This window comes from Rhinolophus hipposideros (assembly GCF_964194185.1).
Source record: "Rhinolophus hipposideros genome assembly, chromosome: 3".
In the NCBI taxonomy this organism is placed as follows: Eukaryota; Metazoa; Chordata; class Mammalia; order Chiroptera; family Rhinolophidae; genus Rhinolophus; species Rhinolophus hipposideros.
In genome coordinates this window covers 92,292,358-92,305,085 of record NC_138049.1, presented here as the reverse complement: position 1 = coordinate 92,305,085, position 12,728 = coordinate 92,292,358, and the positions used below count along the sequence as shown (strand labels likewise).

The window sequence follows — 12,728 nt, the reverse complement described above, 5'->3', positions numbered from 1 at the left end:
CGGCCCCTGAAAGAATTTATGGGATGACCTTTAAGCACACCTTCCATTAAAAAAAAAGGTCAGTGTGGCTGAAGTTAGCATATGATTACCTTTAACTATAAGAGGTAAAGAATTTAACTTTTAGCCAAATCTCTATAATTTAGGTGAGTACCTCTTTGAAGCTTTATTAGCCATCATGGAGAGTGAAGCTCTTATGACCTTTCTAATTCAAATATAAATTCTGATGGAAAGAAACAAATCCACATTCCAGTTTAAATTCAGAAAGGGGGTGGTTTTTGCAAACTTCTCACTGTCAGAGAAAAGCACATTTCAACAAAATAAAATTTTCTACGTATCTGAGATATTTTCCGCAGGTTCCTTCTCTTCTAGGAGCTGATCGGCCATCTTTCAGCAGTTCCTAATTTGAACACCACAATTTAACAAATGGACAAAACAATAGGAATAAACTTGAAAAACTAGGGTGAGTTGCACACAAGCGACTGAAAAAGGCAGAGGTTGGATGTTACCTGCAAATCATGATCTCATATTTTAGGATGTATCTTGGCATTCAGTAAATTGAATTCTTGGAAATACCTGTTTTGGAGTTCAGCTGATGCTCAAGTAAATTTTCCTGGGCTTAAATTACTTCCTAGGACTGAGTGAGGGCATTTTTGGGGGTATATTAACTCTTCCAGAACAAGAAATTTCATTTCAATAAATTATTGCTACAGTTCATTAAAGAGTACCATGGTGTCCTAGAAAAGATAATGTCCCTTCCAAACTTTCACCCTTCTAATCACTTGAACAATGAGAAACTCATATTTATCACAGTCACTTTGATCCTTGATGATATAATCTAACAAGGAATTGTTTTCCCCCATCCAAATAGAGACTATCTAGATGGAGGAATGATATTAGAACTGCCCCAGTGGTTTGGTAATACATGCCACTGTTCCCACGTGCGTTTGGCAACTGACATGCTTGATTCTTTCTTTACAAATTAGCCTGCCAACTTTCTTTGCATGCAGAATTGTCTAAGGTAATTGAGGAAAAAACAATGGCCTGCATAGGCAAGCTCTTTTAAATCTGGTAAATGGTTGGAGTATGGCACACCTTAGAGAGAAGTAGAGTGATAGTTCATGGAATTGATCAGCTGATTACCTGTCATCTTTTGAAAGGGATGTAAAACAAATCTTCACAAATGATGAGTAAACTATGAAAGAAGAATCTACTCCCCTCCCACCCCCCAAAAAAAATTTCAACTCCTCAGAAACGTCTACTTCAGATGAGATCATGGTCTGCAGTTCTGCTGGTGCCAAACACCAGTTCATCCTAGCAGAGCAGTCTAGCAGATAAATATCTACGTTACCTGTGACATAACTTTATCAATAATGTACGCTTCTGGCAAGTATTTTCCATACTCAATCTATTGATAGTGTGGGCAGATGGACACAACCGAAAAGACATGGATCATTTCCAACAGAAACTCAATTACCTCAAGGTAGGACAAAACAAACTCCATTTAATAAAGTAAAATTTCGTTAAATGTTTCCACTTTAGAGACAGTTCTCCTTTTTCTTAGTATCCTGGTAAACTCTTTATTTGTGAAAGTACAGGTGTTTTGTCAATTTGTTACTTCATTAATCTACCAAGTTTATTTCCCAAGTCTAGATTCTACTGTGTCTTTTTTGAACTTAACTGAGTCCAAGAGATTGGCTTTTCATTTTTTAAGATTTTAATATTTTAAATTCAATTAACATATACAACCAAAGTTGGTGGGAAACAGTCAGCAGCTCTCTTCCAGATAAAAGAGCTAACTAGCAGGTTTTATAATCATTGGACATTTGTTCAGTCCTACCTGAAAATTAACTTAGTCTACTACTTCGTATGGAAAAAGACATTTTCCAGTAATTTTTCTGTCACAGGAAGCACAGCATTAATCCAAATAAGCACCCAACAGACTGGGCCTATCTGCTGGGGAGTTGAAAACTTTTACTCAATGAAAACATTCACCTCAGTACTTTTTTTGAGAGAGAATTCAGGAGCAGTGACAGTTAACATGTCACCCGCAGAGAGTTGTGATCACCAGAAGGTGGGCCAGCTGAGGAGGACTTTCCAGGTAACAAGAACAATGATATAGCAAGAAGCTCCAGAATGATATTGCAGTAGTTATAGTGACCACTCTGATAGTGATGGTGGTCAGACTAATGTTCCAAATATTAATGCAAGGAACACAAGAGACTTTATAGGATTAGGATATTTTCTTTACACTGAGAACCGGTTGATAGCACGTGATGAATGATGATGGTCCATTTACTCTACAAGTTTCCTAGTTACATCTCCTTTGTCCTATGGTAAGTATCTCTGTTGCATGACAGTCTATTTTCGCCATCTAAAATGCAAATACAGTAACTATGGAATACCCCAACTCACACACACAAACACACACACATACGCACACACACTTGTGCATCTTTATACACATACATGTGAATAGTATATGTGAAGTGCTCATTTGCAGTGGGTGAGCTCTCTGACAGCAGTCAAATCAGCCTCTCCAAATACAGAGAACCATTAAAAGCCAAGGAAAAGCCACATGAAGTATTTAGCTCTAAAATGAGATTTTAAACTTTGTCCACGTGGTAATTGATTCCAATGTTTTTTGTAGTTTTTGCTAAGTCCTCCAAAGCAAGAATCTCAAAGACTGACAACAAGATGTTTAGACTCTAATTGAGTCATGTCTCTTTATTTTGCTTATTATACAGTTGAATAATACTCTTGCTGCTGAAACACTTGAGTTGGTTTTGAATGGCCATTAATGCTTCTGTATTTGGCTAAAGCCAATTTGACTTTTTAGAGAAAGACCAGCTCATTTGCAAATGGACATCTTCCTCCACATACATTTCAATGTATACTAGAGACAAATCTAAGTATATGTATATATGGCATATATATATACATATATGTGTACACATAGAATGGATTGGGAAGTCCTTTGGTTTAGACAGTATTGAATAGGTTTCCTTTGACCAACCTGTTCAAAAACCAAATATGAAAAGTGCCATGGCAATTTTGACATTTCCTATGTCTCTTTCCCAATTTGGAGGCCCCCTTTCCTGTCTTCTCCATCTTTCCTAAGTATTTTATTTTTAAAAGCAGTTGGTTCTTTTGGCCTTTAACACTCCATTGATTTGTCCATTCCTTGAAAGAGCTCTAAGATCACATACAGAAACTTATCTTTAGTGGAGAACAAGGTTGCAAAGAACTTTTCCCCCTTCTTTGATTCCCTCTTCCCTCCCACCCCAAGGAGTAGACACCTTGATGTGTCATGAAGAATTCACTCTTGATCTGACTTGCCTTGTTACCCCTGGCCAGCTCAAGCAGCTGAGGTCTGAGTTTTACTCGCCCTGCATCATTGTGCAATACTGGAAAAAGAAAAATAATCCATTAGTCTACACCCTTCAGACTGTGGTGACGTGATCAGGGTTCTCTTGAATTTCTATGCATTCAATCTCCTCTCTCTCCTTTCGTTTGGCACGTTTCTTTTTTTTGTGGTGCTTTTTGGAAGGGGGGAAAAAGGTTAGAAACACGGGTAAGATAACAAAACAGTGCAGAAGTGTGCAACCCCCCATGAGCAGCAAGCATTTGAACAGTGTGAAGGTCAGGTTCGAAGGCACAAATAGGAGGGGGACCAACCCAATAAGAAAAGAAGTAACATTTTGCAAAATGGCTGTCCCATGCTCTTGCAGGGAGCTTTTTATACATTGTGTTCGGGTGTGCTCAGTTGCTAATACAAATGTGTAAAGCAGTGGTGCACAGTGGTCAATGGCAAAATTTAAAGTGTAGATAAGGCACAAGATAGAAATGCAATCCATGTCGACGTTCCATAATGTCATTAAGCCCAGAACGCCCAGCTCAATTGAGGTGACACTAAGAATTAGCCAGAAGTTTCCCAGAGGGTGGATCACTAGGAAAAAAGTCAGGATTAACACCAGGAGAACACCAAAGCCTGCAATTAGAACAGGCACTGTGACAGACAAGCCATAATGGTCCATGAACACAAAGGACGGGTTGAACACGATGAATCGGATGCTCTTTGAGAGGGATAGGGGCCTCAACTTTTCCAGCACTTCGATGACCTCCTTCTGCTTGTCCCTGCTCGTCCTGGCCACCAGATACAAGCGAGAAGCAATGATGTTGTTCTCATCCCCTGCCTTGGAGAAGATGATATCATTTCGAAAATGCTGGAATTCGGGCTTTTTTAAAAATGAACTTTGTAGGACACTGATAAAGTCACTCTTGTTGTTGGCACTGATGTTGCTAACTTTCAGGAACTGGTAATACTGCTCCACCCAGGACACTGCAGTGAACCCACTACAGACTCTCCGGAGGTCCTCCTGGACGCTGCTGTTCCAGTACTCCAGGGGCTCGTAGATGTAGAATCCTATCACAGGACTGTAGTTGCTGAAATATTTTTGCTGAACCATGGCGTAGGAAACACTTGGGGAATCACTGGCTAGTAAATTGATGATGTTGGCTCTGTCACTGATCTGCAAGCACCCCATGAAGGAGAAGGACGCGTAAATGAGATAGAGGATAACAACAAATGGCTTCACATAGATATTGGTAATCCATTCATTGTAATGTTCACGGAGGAAGTGCTGAATAAAGTGGTGCTGGTAGGGGTCCATCTCATGATGGGATGTCTGTTGATGCCCATCACTCATCACGGTCTGGAACCACACAGGTTTGCGGTCCAAGTATTCTGCAGAAGGGATCTTACAGCAAAAGATGCTGTGATAGCGGTTTTGCTCAAGTTGACCAGCGAAGACCAGACAGGAGCCAAAGAAGGAGAAAATGTAGAAGTAGTTCAACAGGATGGAGACACACATGTTCTGACAGAAGACCTTCACCGCCTCGATGTTTGTGAATGGGCTGGCACCCATGCCAAAGGTAATGAGGTACAGGGAGCTGGTCATGGTATAGGTGACCATCACATCCGAATAAGCATCTGCCACCCTGTCTTTGAAGGGCAAATTCTCTCGGGTTCTCCGCCAACCAGACAGAAGCTCAAAGACTCCTTTAGTTCCATGACCTAATTTAAGAAAAGGAGAAAAAGAATAATTGTTTTTATTTCCTCCGATGGTTCAAGTGAATTCCTTATAGGTTATCTATGCCAAATAGTACGTTATACTCTAATCTTCAAAGTGCTATGGTCCTCCTATTAGGGTCTCAAAGTCTGAGTTACACAACAGGACATATTTGGTTCATGTTTCCACTTCAGCCAAGTCCAGATTTATTGGTATTGTGGGCAAAATGAAACATTTATTGTCTGTTCTATTAATTTGACAAATGGTAAACAGAATGTGACATTAGTGTGGGTTTTTTTTCCCCTCCTGTACACATATTGTCTCCTTAAATAAGTCATACGTTGTCAAGGGCAGGGGCTGTTATTTGTGCCTCTTCAGATATCCCTTAAACACCAGTTTAGTACTTGATCAACTGATGTAATGACTCATAGTCCCAAACCTCCATTTCAAGCAGACTTACATGCTAATGTAGAAAATTAAAAGATGATTTTAAACACTGAAGCATAGCTTTAAATTGATTTTACAATGTTAATAATCAGTTTGGTGGCCAAGTGGCTTAGAAACCAATTCCTATAGATTTGAGTGATGAACATTGGGCGTGAGTAGGAAAATCTGCTAGGGTACATAAAAGACAGGGCAGGACCTTCAGGATGAGATAAGATATCACAGCAAGCATTTCCTTTGGGCTCCTCACAGAGCATTTATTCACATAGAGTAGATGCTGACTAAATGTTTGACTGCCTCATTAAAGTGGATAGAGAATGCTTCTTGTTAACCAACTTCTGTGCATCCTTTGAAAATGGTAAACAGACAAAAGAGTTATTCAAAAGATTACATGAGCACCTACTATGTGCCAGATACTTGTAGACACTGAGATGCTTTAATTTAGGGAACTTGACAGCTCTTATGATACCACCACTTGCTTCTTTACTAGCAAAATCATAAAGTAGCTGGGCAAGTAGGTATTATAACATATATGCAATTTCCCCTTTTTTCTCTGTCTTGAATGAGCTCTGTCAATTGCCATCCAGGATATATCAACTGATAACTTTCTGACTGAGTGGAAATCTTCATAGATCACTCTTGCCCTTTGAGCCATAGCAGTACTACACACAAATCTTTTCTATGAATGGATACAAGCTGTGTTTGGGCTGTTCTCCAAGAAATCCATCAGATAAAAATGAAGCTTAAAGGCACTAGTTCAAGGAAACCTGGCAAATGGACTTTGTGTGGCACTGAGATATTGGAGTTATGTGTTGCAGAAATACTGGAGTTCTATGTTGGAGTTATATGTAATTCATTGAGTATTGCTTTAACAAATATAGTCTAATGGCTAGGGTCTTACTATAATCACTGATTTTGTGTTGTTGATAGAGTTTGCTAATTGGCCTACATCATTCTTCCCTTTCTTCTTACTTTTATTTGGGACTGCAATGTGCACAATTAAACACTTTCTCAGCCTACTTTTCAACTAGCGATGGTTCATGTAACTTATTTCTGAACAAAGCAACGCAACTGGAAGCCACTTAAGGATTCTTTGTCTTAAATGACATATTGGAGCCACCAATATGAGCCCTGACCTACCTTCCTCTTGAATTTCTTTAAAGAAAATCAAATCTCCATTTGGCTAAGCCACTGTAAATAAGGCTATTATATGCTGGTGAACCTACTCCTAACCAACAAAGTTAATAGTGAGTGAACATCTACCAAAACCTCTTTTATGGGGATCTAAGAATTCTTGTTTTATAGTTAATTTGACTCTGGAATTTACAGGTTTAAATACATATAATGCTAATCTTTGATTTTAAAGACACCTTGGTCCTCTTATTTTGGGAGTTTATATTAACTTTTAATTGTTAATTTTAATTGAGTGCCACTTGCATTGGCACTCTTCTTATTCCAAATATAAAGCCTATATATTCTCCAAAGTTCTTTCTTCTGAGCCTCTAGTCAGAAATATACTTTTATCCTTACAAATAGAAAGGGCTATGACAGCTGCACTCAGGTATAAGGTAAGGTTTTGTTTGTGTGTGCAGATAACGATCTATTCCTTCTTACATTTAATTAGTTAGTCAGCATATACATACATTGAATTAAGATTCTTAACAAAAATCAGTTGTTCATTTCTATCTTCTGCAAGACTTCTTGACCAAACAAAATAGTTGTTCGTTTATTCCCTTGACAAAAACATAATGTTAGGATATTAGTTAAGGTAATTAAAATAATTCTTCAATTAGAGCACTTCTCTTCTGAAATGAGGACTCTTGCTATCTTTGTAGTCACGAGGGGGAAACGAGGCTACATGGGACTACAGCTAAATTTGGCTTGCCTTCGCTAATGGTCACTTTTATGGAATCTTAGGTACATTTTGTAGGCCAGAGTGTCACTTTATATAGTACAAAAGTCTGCACGTATAGGAAGATGTGCTAAGCCCTATTAGGTTAAGTAATCACTTTATGTATGATAAAGACTGAAAACACAGGAGATGGCATTTTTTAACCCATTCATAGATCTAGATATTTTATAGGGTATCCCTACCAATCTTTACTCATTTGTTTCTCATCAAAATCTGGCCACTTCCTAGCAGGTCAAATCTCTTACATGCTTCAGCCAGCGTGGTCTTCTCTGTCCCTATGAACCTGCCCGGGATTAGTCTTATCTTCTTAGTTTTGTTTATGCTATTTCCTCTGCCTTATAACACCGTCTCCTCATTGGTGGTCATTTAATTGAAATTCTATTCATTGGCTTGTGAAGGGTCAGCTCAATTCTCATCTTTGCCAGGGAACGATCTTTGGCAATTCCAGATATATTGATCTTTTTGTGTTCCTTAAATTCTTATTGCACTAATTAATTACTCACTTTGACACAACTATGTGCTATTTTGCTCTGGAACAAAATGGTTTTATCAAGATATGTTCTATCTCTTTGGTAAGGCTGCAAATTCTTCAAGGTGAGAGAATGCGTTTTATGTTACTTTTATACTCTGTAGGACATCTGGTAAAGTGATAGATGCCCAGAAGACACCCACTAACTCTTATTGAATTAATCAACTGTAATTCTTGATTCTAAATGGGTTCAGAAAACCTTTTAATTAGTTATTCTTAGTTTTAAAAATAGTATACTTAATACATCTTTATACCTCTATTCATTGTGTCCAGAAGAGCTATGTACTTTTTAAAAAATTAACTTATTTTCCAATTACCATGAACATACAATATTATATTAGTTTCAAGTGTACAAAATAGTGGTCAGATATTTATATACCTTATGAAGTGATCACTCCAATAAATCTAGTATCCATCTGACACCATACATAGTTATTACAATATTTTTGATTATATTCTCTATAATATTTGCATCCCCATGACTGATTTTATGTTTGACAATTTGGACTTCTTAATCCCTTTCACCTTTTTTCCCCAACTCCCCAATCCCCCTCACATCTGGCAACCATCAATTTGTTCTCTGTATCTAGAAGTTTGTTTCTATTTTGTTTATTTATTTTCTTTTTCAGATTCCATATATAAGTAAAATCATATGGTATTTGTCTTTCTCTATCCGACTTATTTCACTTAGCATAATACCCTCTAGGTCCATCCATGTTGTTGCAAATAGCAAGATTTCATTCTTTTTTCTGGCTGGGTCCATTAATTCAATTTAACTCAATACACATTTACGAGCGTATTTAGAATTTGTTACACATGAGAACCTGTGCTAGTCAATATATAAAACATAGAAGTAAACAAGAAGCATAATCTTTTCTAACATCTGTCAGTCCAGAAGTTTATTTTTAGTTGGATAATTCTGAGACAGAGTTCAAAGCTTCTAATAAATATAAAATTTAAATGCAGTCCTGTATATTGTAGGATGTTTAGAAGCATTCCTGGTCTCTACCCACTATGCCAATAGAAGACTCTATACTTGTGACAACTTAATATATCTTCAGACATGGCCAAATGCTGTCTCGGAACAAAACTGCACTCAATTGAGAATTATTGGTTTATTAAAAAGAAAAGAAAAGAAATAGTACACACATATGCATATCATACACATATTTAATCTAAACCTTTTCCTGATTATAAATACAGGACATATTTATCCATCCATCCATCCATCCATCCATCCATCCATCCATCCATCCATCCATACATACATACGTACAGATAGATAACTACTCAAATAATTAATTCACAGAACTGAGCTCCTACCAAGAAGAAATTAGGATTTGGGATTACTCTTGTCACTGTCCAGTGGCCTGTCAATCATGGAGAGCCTGTTTTCTAACCTCTGCAGTGTTTTCTCTCTTGGTTTCTTTTCACTTTGGTTTTCATTCTAAGGCCAGAACCATTTTTTGACCATCTGCTCACTTGAAAGAAGCCCTAACTCTCCACTTAGCTTTTCTAATATGGTTGTATTCACTATTTTTCCACCTGTACTCAGAGAGTCCTATTCCTATTCAAACAATGCACATGAAACCGAAACGCTGATATCCACCCAAAAGATAGGTGGTCCAACATCTCAGATGATGCATGGACCAAATATGAATGTGGGTTGACCTATTGAGCAATGACCTGAACTAATTCCAGTATATTACTTCCCGGTACCTCAGTTCTGACAATTCTTTGCTTCTGTTTGATTTTCCCATGCAAATCCTTAATTCTTACGTGAGGCCTCAACTTGTTTTATGATCAAGTCCATTCAAGTTCCTAATTGGCAAGAGAGACATATATGTAAGCAGTTAACTGACAAGTAAGGAAGAATTGCATTCTTGATAAGTAGAGATGTATGCTGTATACTGTAAAAATACAGTTGATTCTTTTTGAGGGATCAGGGAAAGCTCTAACAGGTTTTAGAAGGCAGCAGATGATGCTAATGGCAGTCTAGAATATTCTGACACAATAACATGAATAAAGGCCCAAACACCTGTAAATTGATAACAGGTAGTTGTGGTGTGTTTTTTTTTTTTTTAAGCATTTTACAGATTTTAATTTTTAATAGAGTAAATGCCAATCTTTAATATCCCACATAAACAAAAAGCTCTTTAGGGTCCCCCTTTTCTTTTCGAGAGTAAAAAGGTCTTGAGACCAAAAACTGAGAAAAACCACTGTGGTTTATCCTTAGCTGTGATTGGTCAGTTTCTTGCTCTGACCTCATAAAGCTCCAGTGTGAAGGAATTACCAGAAACTGCTATATAAGGCCCTGCTGGGCTGAGCTTTTTGTCTGTTATAGCCCAGGAAGCTTATTTGTGGTGACCTGTTGGACTTGGATCTTTTAGCTTGTTTTCTCCTTTTACCCCTATTTTATTTGTTCTTTTCACTCTGTTCCTTTCTCTCAATTTGGTTTTTTAATTATTACTTTCCTTTCAGTTTTCTTTGTTCCCTTTCCCCATTTTTTTGTCCTCTTTTTTCTCATTCTTTTAATTATCTTAATTTTTGTTTTCTCATTCTTTTTCATTATTTTCCTCATTTTCTCCTTTAATTTTTTAGTTAGTGTTTTTAGTTAGCATTGTTAGTACAGTTAGTATAGTTAGTTGTTGATATTGTTAGTATACTTAGCATAGTTAATACAGTTATTATTGTTTATTATCATAGCTCGTAAGCAGAGTTAGTATTGTCAGCTAGTGTAGTTAGGGGGTCACCATGACCCACGAACTGGCATCCACCTCTAAGGACCAGGAGCCCCATCTTGACCATTATGAGCTCCTGAAAACCATTGGTCAGGGCAACCATGCCAAGGTGAAACTGGGCCAGCACCTTCCTACCGGGACCCAGGTGGCTATCAAAATCATCCAGAAGGAGGACTTCAGCATACAACAGAGACCTATCCTGCAGGAAGTCCGCTGCATGTCAGGCTTGCGTCACCCAAACATCGTGCAATTATTCGAGGTGATTAACACCAAAGAATTATTGTTCATCATCATGGAGCACATGACTGGCGGGGACATGAAGGATTACCTACTGACCCATGGCCCCATGACAGAAGGTGAGGCCCGAGGCAGCTTCCGGCAGCTTGTGTCAGCGGTGCACTACTGCCATGAGAGAGGTATTATTCACCGGGACCTGAAACCACAGAACGTGCTCTTCGACACTGAAATGAACGTTAAACTTACAGACTTTGGAATCAGTACGCCATTCAATGGAAACAAATTGAGCACGTTCTGCGGCAGCCCCGCTTACTCAGCCCCCGAAATCCTCCGGGAGGAGAAATATGATGGTCCTCCCGTGGACATTTGGAGTCTGGGAGTGCTCTTGTATAAGATGGTGACGGGGACCATCCCTTTTAAGGGCAAGAACTTGATTGAGCTGGTGAAGCGGATACTGAAAGGGACCTACACTCTGCCTTTGTATTTCACAGCCGAACTGCACACCCTCCTTGGTAAATTAATAACCATGGACCCCAGAGACAGAAGCAATTTAAAAGAAATCATGCCAGACCCGTGGCTAAATATGGACCATGTAGAGGAACTCACACCTTTCATTCAGCCACCCAGTGATGAGCTAGACCCCAATGTGACACAGGAGATGATAGACATGGGCTTTAAGCAGGACGAGATCCAGAGAGCTTTAACAAGGAAGGCCTACAACAACGTCATGGCCACTTATCTCATTCTGAATACAAAGAAGCCCAGCGTACGATGTCACACCATCCGGGTCAGGCCCTACCAAGCCACTGACCTTCACAGCCTCAGTTCCTCCCCGGATCAGGAGGCCTCCCCGGATCAGGAGGCTCAGACAGAGAGCTCCCCGTGCCCGCAGGCCGAACAGCAGCCGAAAGAACAGGAGTCGGGGCAGGAGGCCGAGGAGTCTGCAGGCCCTTCAGCCAGCCCAACTCCCAGGAGCACCGCACCGGGACCCATCCCGAAGTCCAGGAAGACCATTCTCCAACGCAGCCCCAAGTGGAAGAAGGTCACGCCGCGACACAGCCCGCAGTCGAAGATGGCCATTCTCAGACCCACCCCAAAGTCGAGAACCGCCACTCTCAGAACCAACCGAAAGTCCAGCGCCACTCCCCCATCCACCCAGAAGTCGGGTTCGAAGACCACCGCTCCCCGACCAATGCCGGAGGCCTCGACCACCACCACTCGCCCACCGATACCGGAGGCCTCGACCACCACCACTCGCCCACCGATGCCGGAGGCGTGGACCACCACCACTCGCCCACCGATACTGGAGGCCTCGACCACCACCACTCGCCCACCGATGCCGGAGGCGTGGACCACCACCACTCGCCCACCGATACTGGAGGCCTCGACCACCACCACTCGCCCACCGATGCCGGAGGCCTCGACTACCACCACTCGCCCACTGATGCCGGAGGCCTCGACCACCACCACTCGCCCACCGATACCGGAGGCGTGGACCACCACCACTCGCCCACCGATACTGGAGGCGTGGACCACCACCACTCGCCCACCGATGCCGGAGGCCTCGACTACCACCACTCGCCCACTGATGCCGGAGGCCTCGACCACCACCACTCGCCCACCGATACCGGAGGCGTGGACCACCACCACTCGCCCACCGATACTGGAGGCGTGGACCACCACCACTCGCCCACCGATGCCGGAGGCCTCGACTACCACCACTCGCCCACTGATGCCGGAGGCCTCGACCACCACCACTCGCCCACCGATACCGGAGGCGTGGACCACCACCACTC

The 12,728-nt window shown here is 40.7% G+C and overlaps 1 protein-coding gene across 2 annotated transcripts in view; it reads right to left on the bottom strand.

The window, feature by feature from the left end:
• Positions 1–2,232: 2,232 nt before the first annotated feature.
• Positions 2,233–12,728, bottom strand: part of PTCHD4 (patched domain containing 4) — a gene marked incomplete at its 5' end in the record, with an annotated part of 184,294 nt that continues 173,798 nt past the window's right edge. For both annotated transcript variants that reach the window (XM_081044407.1, XM_081044406.1), the window contains one exon: positions 2,233–5,074. In XM_081044407.1, coding sequence (XP_080900533.1) covers positions 3,441–5,074 — 1,634 coding nt within the window. In that variant the 3' untranslated portion in view covers positions 2,233–3,440. The remainder of the gene's footprint in view (positions 5,075–12,728) is intronic.